General features: G+C 40.1%; 1 protein-coding gene across 5 annotated transcripts in view; it reads left to right on the top strand.

Annotated features, from left to right (window-relative positions):
- Positions 1-16,015, top strand: part of CHRNB3 (cholinergic receptor nicotinic beta 3 subunit) — a 35,961-nt gene extending 19,946 nt beyond the window's left edge. For 3 of the 5 annotated variants that reach the window (XM_027071569.2, XM_027071570.2, XM_027071558.2), the window contains 2 exons: positions 8,309-8,418; positions 8,645-11,838. In XM_027071569.2, the coding sequence (XP_026927370.1) occupies positions 8,309-8,418; positions 8,645-9,665 (1,131 nt within the window). In that variant the 3' untranslated portion in view covers positions 9,666-11,838. Of the gene's footprint in view, positions 1-8,308; positions 8,419-8,644 lie in introns of all 5 variants that reach the window. The other 2 variants (XM_015088524.3, XM_027071567.2) reach the window with 1 other exon arrangement.
- The last annotated feature ends 5,767 nt before the right edge of the window (positions 16,016-21,782 follow it).

Below are 21,782 nucleotides of genomic sequence, written 5' to 3'. Positions count from 1 at the left end.
TTTTGTTTTGTTTTTTTTTTAAATGCAGTTCTTCTGTCTTGTCCACTATTTCCGTTACTTTCCTCTGGTATATTTAGACATTTTTCCTCCATCCTCTCAACCAAAGACCTTTGTCAAGCACAAATTTAGCGACATCCTGAGAAAGTCCTCTATGGGGAGCTATTTTTATTTTATTGATTTTATTTTGGAAACTCATTTGTCTCCCTCCTTCCTACTTCCAGAGAGTAATCAAAACCCTATAAATCATAAATAGATTATTAACACCAACTCACTAAGACTACACAAGAAAGTACTTAGTGCCAAGTTTAGGAAAACTGCACTGCACGCACCTTAAAGGTAATGGAAAAATGAAACCACCCTTTCTTTACTGAGAAAGAGTTGAGCCCTTGGCCTAAATATTATCATGTGAATAATTACTATGACAACAGATGTCAAATTCACTCACCCAAGAAGCATTTACTGAGCACCTACTATGCACTGGGCACAGTGTAACATGCTGGGCTAGTCACTGTTGGGCGTACGCACCAATAGGACAGTAAGATTCTGAGTAGCTGACAAGAGTTTTCTGTTCTACCCCCCTTGTCTTCCCGAGGAAAATAAAACCACCTGAATGTCTGCCAAGGCCAACATCTCAAACTAGCCTTGTTTCTCCAACAGCTGATTCCTGTTTTAGATCAACAAAAAGTTTAGCAAACACATGAAGGCTTTATGGGATAGATCCCTGGAGCTAGTCTTTGAGAAGAAATCGGAAACCAACCTGCTATCGAAGGGACAGCCTTGCTGTAAAGGCCAGGGAGATCTTCCCAAAGTCTGATCATTTTCCACAACTTGCAATGGCATGTTTTCAAGTCTGTGGATTTATCTCTGACCTTCTTTCCTCAGCATCTTCTTTTCCTTTTTTCTCTACAGCCTCACTCTGGCCTTAGCAAAGGAGGCAAGCTTGGTCTTCTTGGTCAAGTGGACCCTGAGTAAGAACTGAGCAGGAATTAGGAGTTAGGAATCAGAAATCCTGCTCTGTAAACTTGGGCAAGTCATTTTGTCTCTCTGACCCTCAATCTCTTCATCTGTAAAATAGAGGCAATGCCTAGTTCCTGGGTTGTTAAGAGGTTAAATGAGATCATATGTGTGAATGTGACTGGTACCTTCTCTGGCGTGTAGTAGGGACTCAGTAAATTTCATTTCTTGCTGCCACCTTTGTAGGCTTTTTCATCCTTAATGACAAATCCTGTTTCTTAGCCTTAACACCTCATGGATATAATGGGAATGTGGGACACATAATGTGTCATGTTGTTATCTTTAAGGATAAATGAATCAACATTAGCTTGGTTTTAAGAATTTCACACCTGGGTGGCTCAGTCGGTTGAGAAACTGACTCTTGATTTTGGCTCAGGTCATGATCTCACAGTTTGTGAGTTCAAGCCCCATGTCAAGCTCTGCGCTGACAGTGCCTGCTTGGGTTTCTCTCTCTCTCTCTCTCTCTCTCTCTCTCTCTCTCTCCCCCTCCTCCACTCATGCTGTCTGTCTGTCTCTCTCTTTCTCTCAAAACAAATAAATAAATTTAAAAAAAAAAGAATTTCACACCTGACTTTAAGATAATTGAAGATCCCAGGGATGCCTCAGGGGCTACAAATCAAGGTATTATTTGTTCCTTACTACCTCCTGGTCTTAGTATTAAACTAAGAATAACTAGGAGATTATTTCTGTAGTAAAAAAGTCTTTAGGAGCACCTGGGTGTGTCAGTCAGTTAAGTGTCCAACTTCAGCTCAGGTCACAATCTTGTGGTCTGTGAGTTTAAGCCCCATGTCGGGCTCTGTGCTGACAGCTCAGAGCCTGGACCCTGCTTCGGATTCTGTGTCTCCCTCTCTCTCTGTGCCTCCCCTGCTCTCTCTCTCTCTCTCTCTCAAAAATAAATAAACATTAAAAAAATGTCTTCGACTTACATTTAAATGAAATTTGGTGCTGGATACTAGCTAGATATTTATGACTGCTATTTCAGATAATGTATGTAAGAAAGGACAAGGGAATGTACATGATATGGATTTGAAATAGCACTGTTCAGAATTAAGAAAGTTTTTTTCCATTTTTTTCTTAGTCACAGATTAACTTTGATATTTGGCCCTGACATACCCCGTGCTCTCCCGTTTTCTGCAATGACACAGCTCTCAGCCTGGGAACTGACTACTTCAAGGTAGAGCTGATGTTTGTAAAGGGCTTTGAGAATCTTGGCCAGGTCGTGATATATGAACATAGGATATTATTTCTAAGCCCTTACTATAAGAAGGGAGAGAAAAGAGATTAGTCTCCAGTTGCCCCCAGGATTTCAGACAGAGCAGGAAGTGACCAGAAAGCCTCAGACCTCTCTAGCAAGATAGAGGACGGGCGGGGGGGTAGGGGTCTCTGAATCCTCACCCTGACACTGCTGACTCAGCACATGTCTTCTTCTTCCTGGGGCATGGGGCACTGTCAGCATCGTGATGGACACACATCTTGGTAGAAATCCAGGGAACCTCTCCAGATGGATGTGTCAGGGAGAACATTCTGATTCCCCAGGTCTGGTTACAGAAGGACACCCCGTAAGGGGTACAACCAGTACAGGACAGTACAAGTGGAGGATTCAGGGCTTCTGACTCTAGTCCAGTGCTCTTTCTCTTCCTGATACTCCAAAGTAAGCAGGTTCACCAAGAGTCCCAGCTAGTCCCTTTCTCCTTACTGGTCAGAAACAAAACCTAAATCACTGTAGATCGCTTTATGTGCTCCCCAAGGATTCAACGCATCCCTTACTCATCGTTTGTTCACCCCTACCCCAGGTGGGAGCCCACGCCCTCCTACTTCTCCCTAACCCACACCACCACTCACGGCTGCTCCCTCCCTTTCGGTCTCAGCTTTAAAGGTGGTCTGCTCAGAACTACCTCCCCTGTCCATCCTGTGGTTCGCTATCATTATACCCAAATGGCAGTGCCTTCTTGTGTGAGGCAGCCCCAGGCCGGGAGCACATGGCAGTGATGTGTTCAGCCTTGGGTACTTGTGGAATGCATTAATTCCCTGCAAACCGTGAGCCCAATGAACCACTACCACTCTGTTATCTCTGGCCACAGATGTTTATCTTGCGGTTGGAGGTCCAGTTAAGCAACACAAACCCTTCTGACTGAAAAGTCCCTCACCCTAGGGCATGCCCCAGTTCCCTTAGAATGGTTTGTAAAACCAGTTATTTGTTTGGTGGGGTTTGCATGAAGGCAGGGGCCCCAGAACTGTAGCTATCCTGCAAAGTGGAAGCGGGCATAAGAAAAGACAGCTGTGCCTGGAGGAGAGAGGAACCTGGATCCAAGAAGCAGGCAAGTTTGTTCCCAGCAATCTTTATGCTCCAAATGGAGGAAGAGTGAGATTGGACTTGGTGGCTGAGCTCACCAACATCGTCCACTCAAGACGGAGCTAGCACGTAAAAGCATAGTCCCAGCCAATCTGTCTCTTTGTGTCTGTCCCTGGGACTCACTGCCTGCCTGAGACCTGCTCAGATTCTCCAGGGATCACCTGAGAACCTTTTAGTTGCAAGTGACAGAGAACGCAACCCAAACTGGCATAAGCAAAAATAGAACGTATTGGCTTTCACAACCTGGAAAGTCCAGGGACAAGCCTAGCTTTACATGCAGCTTGATCCAGGGACTCAAGCAATATTCCTGGGGCCCAGCGTTCCCTCTGTGTGTCTCTGGGCTCCTCATCCTCTGGGTTGACCCCATTCTCATCTCAGCCCTCCTCTAATGGCAGCAAGGTGGCCATATGAGCTCCAGCCTCAAAGTGCTTCCTGTGTTCAAGTTCAAGTTCTCTTTCAAGAAAGAGAAAGGCCAGCCTCTTTTCCAGTGGTTCCAGAGGATGCATGGTATGTCATTGTTTCCAACTTGGTTACCTGCTGTCCCTGATCACAGTGGGCAGGTGTGAGGTACAGCCCCATTTCTGGGCCAGAAAGAAGAGTCAGATCCACCCCCAGCTGGTGGGTGACAGTGCAGTGAGGTGGTTCTCCATGAGGAAATGGGAGGTGCTCTTACCGGGAGAAGGGCAGGTGAATTGGAGGCAGCAGGCAATACATATCGACTTTATTTCTTAGTTCATGGTTCTCCTCTTTCTGTGAAGATCTCTTGACATGCCACTTCCTCCTCGAACAAAGCCTTGCATAAGTAGAAGTCAGCCAAAGGCTTCTGTTATTACAGTTCATCTTCATTCCATAAGTTCTCTCCCCGTTTGTCACCGAACTTGAACACTGTGTAACATGCTTATTTGTATAATTCCTCCACCTTTTGTCAGATATTTTACCAGTAAGGCCAACTTTTCTGTTTTTATTGTCTTCATTTTCTTTTTTTACCAGAGGAAAAGATGGAATAAAGCTAGTTTTAGCCTGAGTACAGAGTCAATAAGCTTTATAGCTATCAGCTATATATCTCTCTTAAAAAACAGAAAACAAAAAAACCAACCAAAAAAATGAAATACTTAGGTATAAGTCTAAATATGTATGGGGTCTGTAAGTTGAAACTACAAAACACTGATTTAAAAACATCAAAGAAGACTCAAATAAATGGAGAGAGAAATGATATTCCTGGATCAGAAAACTCATATTATGATGTCTGTTCTCCCCCAATCAATCTATAGATTCAAGTCAATCATAATTAAAATTTCAGAAGGATTTTTTTTGTTGATAGCAATAAACTGATTTAAATTTTTTTAAGTTTATTTATTTATTTTGAGAGAAAGAAAGAGAGAGAGAGAATGAGTGGAGGAGAGGCAGAAAGAAAGGGGGACAGAGGATCTGAAGTGGGCTCCATGCTAACAGCAGAGAGTCCAATGCAGGGCTTGAACTCACGAACTGTGAGATTATGACCTGACCTGAGTCGGTTGCTTAACTGAGCCAGCCATTCAGGTGCCCCTGATTTAAAGATTTATATGGAAAAGCAAAGGAATTCGAATAGCCAAAACAATTTTGAAAAAGGAGAATACAGTTGGAGGACTCACATTATATGATTTCAAAACTTACTAGAAAGCAATGGAGATTAAGAGAGTGTAGTACCAGGGAAAGGAGAGACACAGATTAATGAAATGGAACAAAGAACTCATAAATAGACCCACGCACATATACAGTTAATTGATTTTTGACAAATGTGCAAAGGTAATTCAATAGAGAATGTTTAATCTTTTCAACAAAAGGTGCAGAAGCAATTGGACATCCATATGTGAAAAAACTCAAAAACCTCATTCTATATTCACATCACAATAAAAAAAATTAACCCCAAATAAGGATTTAGATCTAAATGTAAAACCCAAAAAACTGCAAAATTTCTAGAAGAAAATATAGGAGAAATCTTTGTGACCTTGAGTTAGGCAAATATTTCTTAGATATGACATAATTCCTAAAAAATAAAATTGGTAAAATAAGCTTCATCAAAGTGTAGAACATCTATCTTATGAAAGACACTGTTTAGAGAATTAAGAAACCACAGACTGTGGGAAAATATTTGCAAATCAAATATTTGATGAAGGGCTCTTATCCAGAATATATAAAAGAAGTCTAAAAACTCAGTAATAAGAAAACAAACAGCTTGATTAAAAAATATGCCAAAGATTTAACAGCCACTTCACCAAATAAGATATATGGGTGGCAAATAAGCACACGAAGAGATGTTCAACATCATTAGTCATTAGGAAAATGCATATTAAGAACCATAATGAGATACCATTTCATAACTATTATAATCAAAATAAAAACTGAGGCAATACCAAGTACTGGAGAAGACTAAAGAACTAGAACTCTCATACATTGCTAGTGGGAATGTTAAATGATACAGTCACTCTGAAACACAGTTTGGCAGTTTCATATAAAGTTAAACATACACTTACTAGGACACCTGGGTGGCTCAGTCCGTTAAGCATACAACTTTGGCTCAGGTCACCATCTCATAGCTAATGGTTTTGAGCCCTGCATCAGGCTCTCTGCTGTCAGGGCATAGCTCGCTTCTGATCCTCTATCCCCCTCTCTCTTTGACCCTCTCCCACTCTCTCTCTCTCAAAAATAAATAAATATTTTTAAAAATGGATACTCTTATTATATGGCCCAACCATCCCACTCCTGGGTATTTGCCCAAGAGAAAGAAAGAATGTTTTTCACTCAAAAAACTGCACAAAATATTTATAGGGACTTCATTTGTAATCATTAAAAACTGGAAGAATCCAGGGGCTCCTGAGTGGCTCAATCGGTTAAGCATACAACTTTGGCTCAGGTCATGATCTCACAGTTTGTGAGTTCAAGCCCCATGTCAGGCTCTGTGCTGACATCTCAGAGTCTGGAGCCTGCTTCAGATTCTGTGTCTCCCTCTCGCCCTCTGCCCCTCCCCCACTCACCCTTTGTCTCTGTCTCTCTCAAAAATAAATAAACATTAAAAAAAATTTTTTTAAAAACTGGAAGAATCCAAATACCCTTCCTGGAGAAGGATAATAAATTGTGGTATTTTCATACAAGGGAATACTACTCACTAATAAAAATGAACAAATCACACACACAAAAAATGAACAAAGCACTAATATAACATAGAAGAATCCCAAATACATTATGGTCAATAAAAGCAATCTGTATTGAAAGGCTCTCTCCTGTATGATTTCATTTATATGACCACAGGCAACATTATAGGATCAGAAACTAGATCTGTGGTTTCCAGGGGTTGGGAATGGGAGAGTGGATTACAAAGGAGCAACACGAGGAACACTTTTTGGGCAACAGAGCCGTTCTTGTGTCTTGATGGCATCAGTGATTATACAACTGTTTGCATAGAACACCATACACAAAAAGGGTGAATTTTATTGTACGTAAATTTTTGAGAAGTAAGCCAAGTGAGAGGGAAACAAAAAATGCTACTCTGGGTTCCCTTGAACATTTCTGAGATTCAGACCTGCTGCTGGTGGTACAAGTCTCCTTAGCAGGAGACAAATTATTCATAGGAAGGAAAATGCACTTGCTTTTCAAAACGGGCAGAGGAAGAGTAAAAAGAGAGAAGCCTGTGAGTACCAAGTAAACATGGTAAATACTTTATTAGTTTGGGCTCTTAAACTGTCAATCTTCATATACATGGGTTTCCATAAATAGTCACGCAATCTTTTATCCTTTAGCTTGTAGCTTTTTAATGAGCCATATCCTTTTAAATTTGTTTTCCAAGGATCAAGCCTCACAAATATTGTCTCAGATAGACAATGTCTCACCTGGAGTGTACAGTCTCATACTTTTTCAGGCATCATGCATATTTCAATATGTTACCATCTAGTGAAGTTGCCCATCTGCTGTCTCCTGATTTTTTAATGACAACATTGGCATCACTGGGCTCCAGGAAGCCTCACACTGGGCAGGCACACCCTTGAAACTTTCTGAAATGTCGTTTCATATTATCCTACATCATTACTCAACTGTCTACATGAGGGACAATGGGATAGAAGAATTTAATTTTCAGGTCAGATTTCATAAGATTCTGGATCCAAAATCTTTTTAAGAAAGTCCACTTCTGCTGTAATTGGATCATCCATACATCATCCTCTTGACCTTCATAAGCCAATCAATTAATGGTCAGGTTTGTTAATCTGGGTCCATTAGCTCCTGTAAAGCATGCTAAATGATTTCATTGTATTATGAGGAAAAATATGTAAGTATGTGAGGAAAAATATGTAAGTATCTGGAGGCTAACAATATTAGGAATATAATTTAAAACTGTAATTGAGTGGTCACAAAATAAATTCAGATTAGAACTTAAAAGGAAATTCTTGGAAAATATATTTTCATTGGGATACAGTTATGTTATCAAGACTAATCAGTGGATACTGGATGTTTCATATTAACATACTGGGTGGATGTTTGTCCAAGACTCGAGCGATATTAAAAATTGTTTGTATCCATTTTCATGAGATTAAAATATTCCTGGGCCAACTCTTCTAGAATAGACTGAGTTAGATCTATCATTGCTTTTATTTTGTTTCTTAAGAGAAAATAGGCTGAAAAAATAGATCACCAATCAATGGTGTTTGTTGCTCAGACTCTCCATTGGGAAGTAGATATGGCAATTTTGGAAATCCCAGGTAGGAGGGCTGTGTGGGCCTGGGCAAGATCAGAGGCCAGTTGGGCTCAACCTGTATCTTGAGCTACAGATAAGGTCGTAAGATCTAAAATGGATGAATTTCCCTGTTTTAAATAAAGCACTGGATTAGTAAATTCACATAAACTTGAAGATTCCAAAGTCTAATACACTGAATTTTCAGATTAAAATTTCGGTATGCTAATTTAATGCAGGAGTGGACAGACCACAAGTTACGTTGGAACCCTGATGAATATGGTGGAATTCGTTCAATTAAAGTTCCATCAGAATCTCTCTGGCTTCCTGACATAGTTCTCTTTGAAAAGTAAGTATCCCAGAAGAAACATACACTTGTCAGATTAGGACTAGAGATGGCAAAGCCTGATTCTGGCAAAATGATTAAGAGAAATGTACAGATTTAAGTAAGAAGAGAACTGATTCTTTTTGAAATATTGTTTGACACCGTAGTAGTAGTAGTAAAGTAATAAATACAAATAGTAGAGGGGTGGGCAAAACCCCAACTCATTAGTGTCCAACTGCTTTTACCACAGTGCAGATGGACGTTTCGAAGGCTCCCTCATGACCAAAGTCATAGTGAGATCTAATGGCACCGTCATTTGGACCCCTCCAGCCAGTTACAAAAGTTCATGCACCATGGACGTCACGTTTTTTCCATTCGACCGGCAGAACTGCTCCATGAAGTTTGGATCCTGGACTTACGATGGTACCATGGTTGATCTCGTTTTGATAAATGAAAATGTTGACAGAAAAGACTTCTTCGATAATGGAGAATGGGAAATACTCAATGCCAAAGGGATGAAGGGCAACAGGAGAGATGGCACCTACTCCTATCCGTTCATCACTTACTCCTTTGTTCTGCGCCGCCTACCCCTGTTCTACACCCTCTTCCTGATAATCCCCTGCCTGGGGCTGTCTTTTCTGACAGTGCTCGTGTTCTATTTGCCTTCTGATGAAGGAGAAAAGCTTTCGCTATCAACCTCTGTTCTGGTTTCCCTGACAGTTTTTCTTCTAGTAATTGAGGAAATAATCCCATCTTCCTCAAAAGTCATTCCTCTCATTGGGGAGTACCTGCTGTTCATAATGATTTTCGTTACCCTGTCGATTATTGTTACTGTTTTCGTGATTAATGTTCACCACAGATCTTCTTCGACTTACCATCCCATGGCCCCCTGGGTTAAGAGACTCTTTCTACAAAAACTTCCTAAATTGCTTTGTATGAAGGACCACATGGATCGCTACTCTTTCCCAGACAAAGATGAGAGCCAACCAGTGGTGAAAGGTAAAGTTCTAGAAAAAAGGAAACAAAGACAGATTAGTGATGGAGAAAAAGTTCTTGTTGCTTTCTTGGAAAAGGCTGCTAATTCCATTAGATATATTTCAAGGCATGTGAAAAAAGAGCATTTTATCAACCAGGTGAGTACGCTGGTATTCATTACACTGCTGCCATTGAAATGTGCAAGAACCAATATTCTCACATCTATTTACAATAAAATACTGTCATTTTTAAAATGTGGCATTATTAGCTATCTGCATTTCACGTGTAAAATGTAAAACAAGCCCTGACATGAATAAAAATTTTAGTATGGATCTTTAGGAAGCAGTTCACAGAAACAGAATGGGCAAAAAAGAAGCAAGTATAGATTAAGCACCATCCCTTATAATTAGACTTGACTCTATTTAAAATAATGTTTTATGTTTATTTTTGAGAGAGAGAGAGTGAGCAGGGGAGGGGTAGAGAGAGGGGGACAAAGGATCTGAAGCAGGCTCTGTGGTGATATCAAGGAGCCCAACTCGGGGCCTGAACTCATGAACTGTGAGATCATGACCTGAGCCGAAGTCGGACGTTCAACCGACAGAGCCACCCAGGCGCCCCTATTTAAAATAATTTAATTTTACATTTTAAATTGGTTATCCTGGTCTCTGGTAATTTACCTCTCATTTTTAGTTCAATGGTGGTTATTTCTAGCCATAGTATTTGGAAATAAAAGAACAGAATTAGACTTCGGGATTAATGTAAATATACAGTGTTCCAACAGATATTTTGGTGAGGGAAAAGGGTGTGGTTATTTGGCTAACATTAAAAAAAAAGTGTGGCACGAGTGTGGATTTCATACTCAAAACAGTTCTGGATTCAGATCTTACCTGATGCTTAAAACAAATTTTAAGACAATTTGTAGGGTTCAATTATTTTACTCTAAAATAAGTGCAAATTAGTGTTAAGAGCCTGATCCCATAAACAAAATTATGGAAGACATTTTTTAAGGAAACATGTGTCTATACTTTATCTAGATACTACCTAGCATATTCTCTTACTATTTGTTGTGTTTTTCACCCATTGCTATAGAACTAACATTTCAGCTATTCCTTTTTTTTTTTTTTTTTTTTTTTTTTTTAAGAGAGAGAGAGAGCACATGCTTGCAAGTGAGCACAAACAGGGGAGGGGTAGAGGGAGAGAGAGAAGCTTAAGTAGGCTCCATGCTCAGAGTAGAGCCGGATGTAGGGCTCAGTCTCACAACCATGAGATCATGACCTGAGCCAAAATCAAGAGTTGGAGGCTTAACTGACTAGCCACCCAGGTGCCTCTTTAGCTATTCTTAAGGGTTGTTCATTGTTGTTTCTCTATCTTTTAAAAATTTGAATTCAAAGACTCAACTAGCTTTTTTAAAAATGACAAAAGTAACACATGATCAGGGTACAGAATTTGGAAAATACAAAAAATATAAACAGATTTAAAATAATTAATAATCCCACCACTTAAGATCGACACTTTAAACACATCTTTTTTGTGTTTTTCCCCAAGGTTTTATTCCTAAACCTCTATGTGTGCAGAATGCATTCTGGTTCTACATCAGTACCTATGTCCCCTCTCTATAAGTCCTGTTCTAGTCCATCTTCAAAAAACCCCATACAGTAGAAATGTGACATTTCTTTTCCTTCAAAAGAGGAAAACTGGCACCTGTCCTTCAGACCTCCTTGGCCTCTCAGCTTGTTGCTGCTTTGACCTTGCTCTTATAGGCTTATTCCCCACTCTCCCCCAACTTCCCTTCCTCCAAAGGGACTAGATCTTCCCTCTCCCTTGCAGATTCCTGTCATCTCATGGTCACTTCTCCTCCACGCAGTTTTCTGGCATTCCAGAGATAATAGCAGCCATACCCACATGTGGAGTGGAAGAAAAGAAGGCTTATAATATTTGGCCATGAAAATTTTTAATTTATAAGCTTATGATTCATTTCATATATGAGGTCAGGAAGATCCTAGTAAGAGATACTGGCTTTTTATTTGTGGAAAAATCAGTCCTTTCCCATTTGGATCAATATTGTTCTACAAATGCATAAATGATTCAGTTGTTTCTATTTTACGTCTTCTATGTTGATGAAAATGTTCACAGGCTGTTTCCTTTGGGCACTGTTATTACGGAAGTCATGGGGGAGAATCTGAGCCTACGTTGCAGGGGATGTGTTAGGTGAATTTGAAAAATGAAGTGCTGTAAATCCAAATATTACTGTTTTTCAATCCCTTGAAATGAATTCAGAACAGTTGCCCTGCATATTGAATGGAAGGCATCTTTTTCTCTTTTGCAGGTAGTACAAGACTGGAAATTCGTAGCCCAAGTTCTGGACCGAATCTTTCTGTGGCTCTTTCTGATAGTGTCAGTTACAGGCTCTGTTCTGATTTTCACTCCTGCTTTGAAGATGTGGCTACATAGCTCCCACTAGGAACACATCTCCAGAGCAATCTAAAATACCATAAAGACAAAATCACACCTTAGAACTGACATCCAGCTAGCATGTACATACAGTACCCAAATGCATGAGCTTTTTGGAAAGGTCAGTGCCGTCCTCAGGGAAACTGAACACTGGTAAATGTGGGTTTGCCCACAGTAAATTCATGATTGCCACTGGAGGGAGTTGGGTTTAAGTAAAGCAGAACCCCCTCAGGTCCCTGCCTTGGCTTCTCCAGACGTTCATGGAGTCATATGGTCCAGGTCTGACATCACAGCCAGGACATGCTAGGGCTGCAGGACTAATGCCCCCAGGAAGCAGGACCAAGGATGCACACCAGGAACTCAAGGCAGTCGCTGATTCAAGCTGTTTGTGTGCACAGACCTGGGTCTCCTGAATCTACTGGTGTCCTTGGTGGTTTTGACTGAGTTTGCAAACTGGTGCCGTGTGTTATGCCTTTGTAGCAATGTGTATAAGCAAATCTCAACAACCCTCTGGGGAATCACACTGGTCCAACAGGTCTGGCACAGATCGCTTGTTATCGCAAAGATTCCAAGATGCCTGTTAACTAAAGCCCCTCCCCTTCCCCCCAACAAATGTGGTATTTGTTAAAAACAGTCTCTTGAATGTGGTAAACTTTAAGGCAGGTGGTATTCGTGACTTATTCATAACACTGTATAGTTTTTCTGATGGTGAAACTAGAACCTACTGTGAGTTGTGACTTGCTCTAAGGGCCATATCAAAATAACTTACAATAGAAACACTGTTATCTGTTGCCAAGAGTGCAGTCATTAAAATGCATTATCTTTTCCTAGAAAATAGAAGTACTGAACATTCTCTGATAATGGGTTTTTATGTCCTCACAGCCAGTCTAATCCATTTCAACAGTACTCTCAAGGCTTTCCATTCTGCTTTTTTTCTTCCTTTCTTTCTCTTCCTCCTCCTCCTCCCTCTGCCCCCTCCTCCCTCCTCTCCCTCCTCCTCCTCTTCTTCCTCCTCCTCCTCCTTCTTCTTCAGAACATTTAAGTTCTACTCTCAGCAAATTTTAATTATACAATGTAGTGTTATCAACTAGTCACCATGTTTTACATAAGATCTCCAGACCTTATTTATTTTATAACTGAAAGCTTATACCCTGTTGCCAATATATCCCTATTTTCCCTCCCCATCAGTCCCTAACAACCACTTTTCTAAGTGTCCACATGTAAGTGAAACCATGCAGTATTTGTCTTTCTCTGTCTGATGTTTCTCTTCTTAGCACAATGCCCTCTGCATTCATCTATGTTGTTGTAAATGACAGAATTTAAGGCTGAATTATATTCCTCTGTGTGTGTGTGTGTGTGTGTAATCACATTTTCTTGATCCACTCATCCATCAACAGACACAGGTTGTTTTCATACATTGGCTATTGTGGATAATGCTGCAATGAACATGGGAGTGCAGCTATTTCTTTGAGAAAATGATTTCGTTTCCTTTGCATACACCCAGAAGTGGATGGATCACATGGAGTTCTATTTTTCATTTCTTGAAAAACCTCCGTAACTTTTTTTTTGGTGGCTGTACCAACTTAAATTCCCACCAACAGTGAAAAGGGGTTTCCTTTTCTCTACATCCTTGCCAACATTTGTTATTTCACATCTTTCTTATGGCAGGAATTCACACAGCTGTGAGGTGATATCTCACTGTGCTTTTGATTTGCATTTCCCTGATGTTGAGCACCTTTTAATGTACCTGCTGGCCATCTGTATGTCTTCTTTGGAAGCATGTCTATTCAGATCCTTTACCCATTTTTTAATTGGGTCATTTGGTTTTTTACTGTTGAGTTATATGAAATTTTTGTATAGTTTGTTAGTTTGCATACTAACCTCTTATCAGATACATGGTTTCCAAATATTTTCTCCTATTTCGTAGGCTGTCTTTCCATTTTGCTCATGGTTTTCTTTGCTGTGGAGAAGTTTAGTTTGATGCAATCCCACTTGCTTATTTTTGCTTTTGTTGCCTTTGATTTTGGTGTTGAATTAAAAAAAAATCATTGCCAAGATGCCCTCCTTTGTTTCCATGTGTCTCCCTGCCTCTCTGGGAGCACTCGTCACCCAACTTGCCAACTCCCTCTTGAAGATTCATCAGGAAGAGTCTGTTCAGATGCTTTTTGCCCTCCAAAATTGTTGCTGCCAAATTCTGATTTTAACTTGAAGTAATTGTTCTTTTTTCCCAGATTTAAATCTTAATCCATTCTGGACTATTTGGTTTGGGGCATGTTTCTCATAAACAGTTTACAGCTGAGACTTGGGGTTTAACCTTTCCACATGTATTGTTACCACCCAGATGGTCAGTCTTATTCATGCCATTTTGTTTTGTGTTTTCTGTGTAATGTTTTCTTGTCCTTTTTTTTTTTTTTTGTTCCTTTTCAGTTCTGACTGTATTTGTCTGTTCCTTCCTCTTTACTGGATTGAAAGTTATGCATCCATTTCTATTAATTTATTAATAAACATATTCAAATTTCTTTAACTGGTGTTGGGATTTAATGCCCATAGCCACCACTCTTGAAATGAAACAGTTCCTTTAGCACTTTCCCTTCCCCTCTTCTTTTATCACCTTTTATGTTTTGCTAAATCATCCAAAATTCTAATTCCACGTTATTAATTTTTTATGTTATGTGTCTCTTTCCTCTGAATAATTTATTGACAATACATTTTGTCCACAACCACATTATAAACAAGTAATTGGTTTACTCATTTCTTGGTTTGCCACTTTTCTCCTGTTTTCCTCTTTACCTGATTTATTTCATTATCTCAGAGGAATACATCTCCAAGCAATTCTTTCAGAAACTTTTGAGAGTGGTTACCTTTCTGAATCCTTGCACTTCTGAAATTGTAATGTATTCTGCTCTCATGGGTTGAGCATGGAATTTTGAGTTCAAAATCTTTCATCCTCAGAATTGTGAAGATATTATTCTACAATAGATTCTTTTTGTGAAAGTTGATTCTTTTTTTTTAATATATGAAATTTATTGTCAAATTGGTTTCCATACAACACCCAGTGCTCATGCCAAAAGATGCCCTCTTCAATGCCCATCACCTACCCTTCCCTCCCTCCCACCCCCCATCAACCCTCAGTTTGTTCTCAGTTTTTAAGAGTCTCTTATGCTTTGGCTCTCTCCCACTCTAACCTCTTTTTTTTTTCCTTCCCCTCCCCCATGGGTTTCTGTTAAGTTTCTCAGGATCCACGTAAGAGTGAAAACATATGGTATCTGTCTTTCTCTGTATGGCTTATGACAGTTGATTCTTATTTATAGATTCCTATTTTTACCTTGATGAAACTCTTGGACTTTTCTTACTATCTTTGGACTTTAGAAATGTCACCTGAAATAAAAAAGAAAAAATGTCACCTGAATGCTGTATGTGTCTAAATACAGGGCTCTCTCTCTCTCTCTCTCTCATTCTCTCTCTTTCTCCCTCTCTGTTTTTATCTTGGCACTTGATGACTAATGTCTTTATTCAACTCATGAAAATTTTCTTCTCTAACCTCTTTTATTATTTCCTATCCTCTATTCTCTCTCTCCTCTCTTTTTGAAATTTCTAATAGAAGGATTTTGGTATTCCAGGATCTGTCTTCCCTGTTTATTAATTTATTAACTCTTCTCTCATTACTTTTTACTTGTTTAATTGTTTACATTGTCAGCTTGATGATACCCCTAACTAATTTGATAGTCAGTCATTGTCTTCTCTGCTATGCAGCCCACCTACCAAGGTGAGGTTTTGTTTGTTAATGGATGAATCCTGGATGGATATTTGCTAATGGATGAATATTTGATTTCCAAGAACTCTAATTCTTATTTTTGGATGTCATATCTTCTATAATAACTTGGAGGGATACTAATTATAGTTACTTTAAAGTCTTCTGTTGTTTGTATTAACAATTTTTCTTCAGGGGTTACTTCTTCTACTTATACTTTTTATGCTTTTTGTGGTAGTTTTATTCCCATGTTTGTTGATTTTTGACATTGTTTGTTTACCTAACAGTGGAAATCATTTCTAATGACAGAATACCAGGCTCCAGTTGCTTTCCTTTACTGTCTATGTCCAAGAAAGCATTTTTCTAGAGTATGTGAGTAGCTCATCTAATACATTCAAGGAACCCCTTTCTTCATGGCAGCCATAAATAATCTCGGGCTAAACTATTTCTAAACTAAACTATTTCACTGACTCCAGTGCTTACTCTGGTTTCTCATGTGTCAGAATGCCCACCAGATGGGACAGACTGTGAAAGCCACTATGAAAAGTAGAGTACTGCTACAGCTGTGCTTGGTCCTTTACTTGATTACTCAACAATTATACCTGAAGTCTCCCCTGTGTATAATCTTAGAATTGTTAGAAAGAAAATAATTTCTTTGGTGGTCCCATCTTTCTTTCATGGGACCAAAATTCCACTGCTCTGTTAGGTTTTATCATAAACCTGATCTGTGCTGCATATTTCAGCTATTCTCCACCAATCTGGTCTGTGAAGATGCCTCAGCCAACTTTCCAGTGCAGTCATGGATGTATTCATTTTACATTTATTTTGATATATCAGTAGGATTTGGAGGACACACACACACACACACACAAAATGAAACATATCAACCAGCCTTTTTTTTTTTAATGTTTATTTTTGAGAGAGAGAGACAGAGAGACAGAGAGAGAGACAGAGCATGAGTAGGGCAGGGGCAGAGAGAGAGGGAGACACAGGCTCTGGGCTCTGAGCTGTCAGCACAGAGCCCAATGTGGGGCTCAAACTCATGAACTGTGAGATCATGACCTGAGCCGAAGTCAGATGCTTAACTGACTGAACCATCCAGACACCCCCAGCCAGCTATTTTATACTGATCTTTTCTAAATCTCAATCTTTAATATATATGTCCAATTGTATATGGAGACTAGGACACTGAAAAATCACCACAGGTGACACTATGCCATGAGAAGAGTGTGGATCTCTTTTAAGGACTCTGATTAATCTTGACTTTACAGGCTGGTGGATGCTGGACACAATAGGGACTGGAGAGATGATTCTCTTAGGAATAAAATTGCTAATTATTGACCAAAAAAAAAAGTGAAGCACATCTTGAAGTCAGTGATCCACATATGTTGTTAGATTTGGCAGGATATCCACTCCAGTGGGGTTCTTCACGCCTCGCTGTCTATAATCTCCTGGACATTTGCACTGGTTTCTAAACTGTTTTTCCTGCTTCCAGTCAGATCTCCATCCTCTTCGTACCAAATAGCCCTTGTCCTTTTCAGACCTAATCTCTCCCTCCCTTGTGCCCTTGATTTCTCCTCCTGGATATGGTTTCTTTAATTACTCTGGCTGTCTTGTAAGGAAGGCTCCCTTTCCTAGGCCTAAAAAGTACCCAGATCTACTTTCATTTTAGAACAAACACAGGCCATAGTGAACCGAAATAATAGAATATTTTCAAATAGCCCGGACTGCTTTATTACAGAGATTCGTGCCATTCTAATAACCCTCAAAAGTAGTTATAAATTCCAAAACAGAAATCACATTTATATATATTTTAAGTGTGTAAGTAATATTTAACACGGGCAGTTTATTTTTCAACATATACCAAATTTTATACCATAGAATTATATTTTTATGTGCTATGCACACACATTGTGGAACATTGGGTTCCTTGCTTGGTCTACATATCTATTATTTCTCTGCACATTTTACTGGGTTTTTTAAAAGGGAGGGGCGCCTGGGTGGCTCAGTCGGTTAAGTGGCCGACCTCGGCTCCGGTCATGATCTCACGGTCCATGAGTTCAAGCCCCGCGTCGGGCTCTGTGCTGACAGCTCAGAGCCTGGAACCTGTTCCAGATTCTGTGTCTCCCTCTCTCTGACCCTCCCCTGTTCATGCTCTGTCTCTCTCTGTCTCAAAAATAAATAAACGTTAAAAAAAAAAATAAAAAAAAAAACCAACTCCTTCTTTTAAAAAAAAAAAAAAAAGGGAAACAACATGGTGAGGTGGAAAACAAGACACTAGGACCCAAAGGGCTCTAGACCACCTATTACCTCGCTCTGTGGGCTGTGGGGCCTTAGGTGGGTCACTTGCCCCCTCGGGGGTTTTAGTTTCCTAAAATTATTAGTCAATTAATTAAAGGTTAAGACTCATAGTTCTCTCCTGCTCTAAAATTCTATACTTTGGAGATTTTCACAATTTTTAAAGCACACAACTTCTAATTAGAACTTTGTTTCTTTGGGAAAATGTAATCTTTTTACACTGCTTTAGAACAGGATTTGCAGGGATACATTGTGATGAAAATCAAGGCTTCCCTGCTTTAAATCCCTGACTGGATTGTGGATTCAAAGGGCAAATCACTGTTCTTTCCTTTATTGAGAACACTGTTGACTTTAACTCATTACTTAACTGTATCTAACTCATTAGTTTGCTAGATAAATGACAATACTAATCTTAGAAAAATGCATTTAAATTCAAATTCAGTTTTAAAGTTTGATAAATACTGCATGAAACACTTTCCACAGCAAGCCTCTTTCTGACCAGACACAAATACAGCAAAGGTCAAACATTTATATGTGTACACACAACTTTTCAAATATGGAAAAGCATAAATATTTAGACACCTCAATAACCCAAAGATAGTAATGACAAAGGATAACTTTAAAGCAAAGAAATTTTAATTTCAAATGTATAACAAGAAAAATCTATGGGAGTAAAACCTTCCAGCTCTTGCAACCGGGGAACAGGGGTGCAAGAGCATGTGGCTCTGGGGGGCCCAAACAGACCAGCGTCAGTCACTCACTGCTGACAAAATCCAAAGGCAGAGAGACTAGTGGAGAAACCAGAAAGGAATGTATTTCCTTGAAGCCAACACCAGAAAGACAGCAGACTGATGTCTCAAAGACTGCAAAGTGCTGAAAATACTTTCAGATCCGTATAAGGAAAATGTGGGGCGGACGTCATGGGTACACGCAGGTAGCCAGTAAAGGTCAAGTGGACCAGTGTCTTGGAGTCTGTCACATGGGGTCTTGCTGGCCACAGAGCAGTCACCATTGCTTGAGGGACAAGAGTTTCAGTCCCCATCACGGATGCTGTGCCTGCAGCTAGGTCTTTTGCCTGAGTTAAGAGATGTGCTAGAAAGAATTTAATCAGTTAGAAAGTACAGACTGAGGTGAAAATGGAGGTAGATAGTTGAAGTCCCCGTTCACTACTTCCAACAAGTGGATGTTGTGAGACCCGTACAACTCTCCATCACAAGTGTAAGCGTGTGGGACACACACCTGCACAGACCCACAGACAGCTGTCCTAAATTGTCCTTATCCTTCACATCTCTGCTCACACCCCACTTCATGAAGCCTTCAAAGAACACGCGGCCCAACTAAGCTGCCTGTCTCTGAGAGCCTGCGGTGTTTTCAGGCTCTGCTAGAGAGTATAGAATGTAATTGTCCCTTTGTATCTTATCAAGTGAATTTTATTTCCTTAGTTATATCATAGCACATCGTTTGTTACAACCCCAACAGTCTCTCTAATAGAGCTGAGTACATGGTCAAGGCCTAATTAATATTTGTTGATTAATTTTTTTAATGTTTATTTATTTTTGAGAGACAGAGAGAGCACAAGTGGGGAAGGGGCAGAGAGAGAGGAAGACACAGAATCTGAAGCAGGCTCCAGGCTCTGAGCTATCAGCACAGAGCTCGACACAGGGCTTGAACTCACAGACCATGAGATCATGACATGAGCTGAAGTCAGAAGCTTAACGGACTGAGCCACCCAGGTGTCTCATTCATTAATTAAACCAGCACCTAAAATGAGAGCAAACTTGTACTCTTCCTCAGCCTCTTCCAGTATTTCCAGCTGTGTGCGTGTGCTCTTGTGTGTGTAATTTTCAGTGTGCGCCTTAAAGAAACATTTTCTTATATTAAAACATTTCTAAAATATTATTATTATACTTTGAAAAATTAATAATTCCACACTCAAATTTCTAACTAGCTGAAAAACAGCCTAAATTTGTAGCTAGCTTGTCTAAAGTAGCATTCAACCCATAGTGTTATGCCTCTTAAATCTTTTTTTTTTTAATTTTTTTTTAACGTTTATTTATTTTGGGGACAGAGAGAGACAGAACATGAACGGGGGAGGGGCAGAGAGAGAGGGAGACACAGAAACGGAAGCAGGCTCCAGGCTCTGAGCCATCAGCCCAGAGCCCAACGCGGGGCTCGAACTCACGGACCACGAGATCGTGACCTGAGCTGAAGGCAGACGCTTAACCGACTGAGCCACCCAGGCGCCCCCTCTTAAATCTATTTTAATTTCTTTCTTGTCACTGACTTGTTGAAAGGACCAGATCAGTTTCCTCCAAGAAAGTCTCATTTTGGGGGTTCGTCTGGTTGCTTGCCTCTGGTATCATTTAATGTATTCCTCTGTTTCCTATATTTCCTATAAATTGGAAGTTACGTTATAATTCTGGCTAAATAGTTTTGGCAGAAGACATCAGAGATTATACTGTGTAATTCATATTGTACCATGGGAGGAGAATACTATTTGGCTATCTCATCATTAGTGTTAAGACTAATCTCTGGATCAAGATGATGACAGTCCGATTGCTCCACCTACCCAGTGGTAAATTTAGTAGTACAGCCTATGACAATAACACACAGCAAGGTTATGAAGTCTCTTACCTATGACCTTGGGCCCCTTAAAGATGGTCTCTAACCAGCTACATTAGAACACTACAATTTCCACAAAGTAACATTTTTCCGCTGGCTTGAACCTTTTGGCTGTGTCATAATTCTTTCTCAGAGCACCTACTATTATATATTAAAGTGAAATCATTTCATGAACACCATGGTGACTACCATTTATGTTTAACCTAATATGAATTCTTCCTTTGCATTAAGACTTTCTGTCAATAAAATAAGGGTGAAAATAAACGTATCATTACTTCTTTAGTTCATGGACAATCTTAGGTTTGGGAAAACTAGCCAAGAGCAGCAATACATCCAGTGGTGTATATTATCACACTCCAAGCAGAGTGACCACTATTGGGGTATGGCAACCTGGCCTGTTGTACAATTAGATGTGCCTCTGAGCTCAAAGGTAGTCTCAGCTTTGGGCAACAAAAGGAGATACAGCCAGGCCAGAAGAATGCAGTATAAAAAGGGAAATCATATAAAAAAAAGAATACACATTATGAAGATTAACTCAGGCAACCTTCTAAACAGCCCTCTGAGGAAAGCACTACCATCATCTCTGCTCACAGGTAAGGTCCTCTTCATGGGCAAAAAGTCAACCCTCAGGAGAAAAGAGTGCCAACAATCAACTTTACTCTTTCTTCTGCTGGGTGTGACAGGTGTGGTGTGTGACTGCCCCTCAAGAAGCCTGCTTAGCATATGCTCCAAACTAATGCCCTCAAGAGGGCTCTGATTTTTCATAGGCGGCCTAATGGGTATTTTGATAATTCTACATTGGCCTGTCCCACACATTGCAGGATACTTAACATCCCTAGTCCCCATGGCAATGGTCATTGCAACAAGCAAAAATGACCTTTTAGACATTTCCAAATACCAACTGGAAATAGAATGTGTGTGTGTGTGTGTGTGTGTGTGCGTGTATGTAAATGGGGTGCAATAGCATTTCTGGTTCACAATGCTGGATACTGCTGAAGGGTCCAAATGACAGTTTAAGTCAAAAGGGGGGATGGGCAAAGAGAGGTGCTCAGACGTTGTTCCCCTGTTCTTGTTGGCCTATCCCCTCGCTACACACAAGAGGCATACCCTGGGCCCTGTGGAAGGATGGGGCTAGGTGAAGACATCCCAAGTAGATGCTCCCTAGGCCCTCAGGTGGTACCTCCATGCTTCTGAGTCCACTCCTTCCCTTCCCACTTCTCACACTTCCCTCCACCAGGACTTAGCCTCCTCTGGTATGACCTCAACCAACAGAAGGAACCAAGCACCAGTT

This window comes from Acinonyx jubatus, chromosome B1 (assembly GCF_027475565.1).
Source record: "Acinonyx jubatus isolate Ajub_Pintada_27869175 chromosome B1, VMU_Ajub_asm_v1.0, whole genome shotgun sequence".
Classification (NCBI taxonomy): Eukaryota; Metazoa; Chordata; class Mammalia; order Carnivora; family Felidae; genus Acinonyx; species Acinonyx jubatus.
The sequence above is the reverse complement of the archived record's forward strand: the minus strand, read 5'-3'. Positions and strand labels throughout refer to the sequence as shown.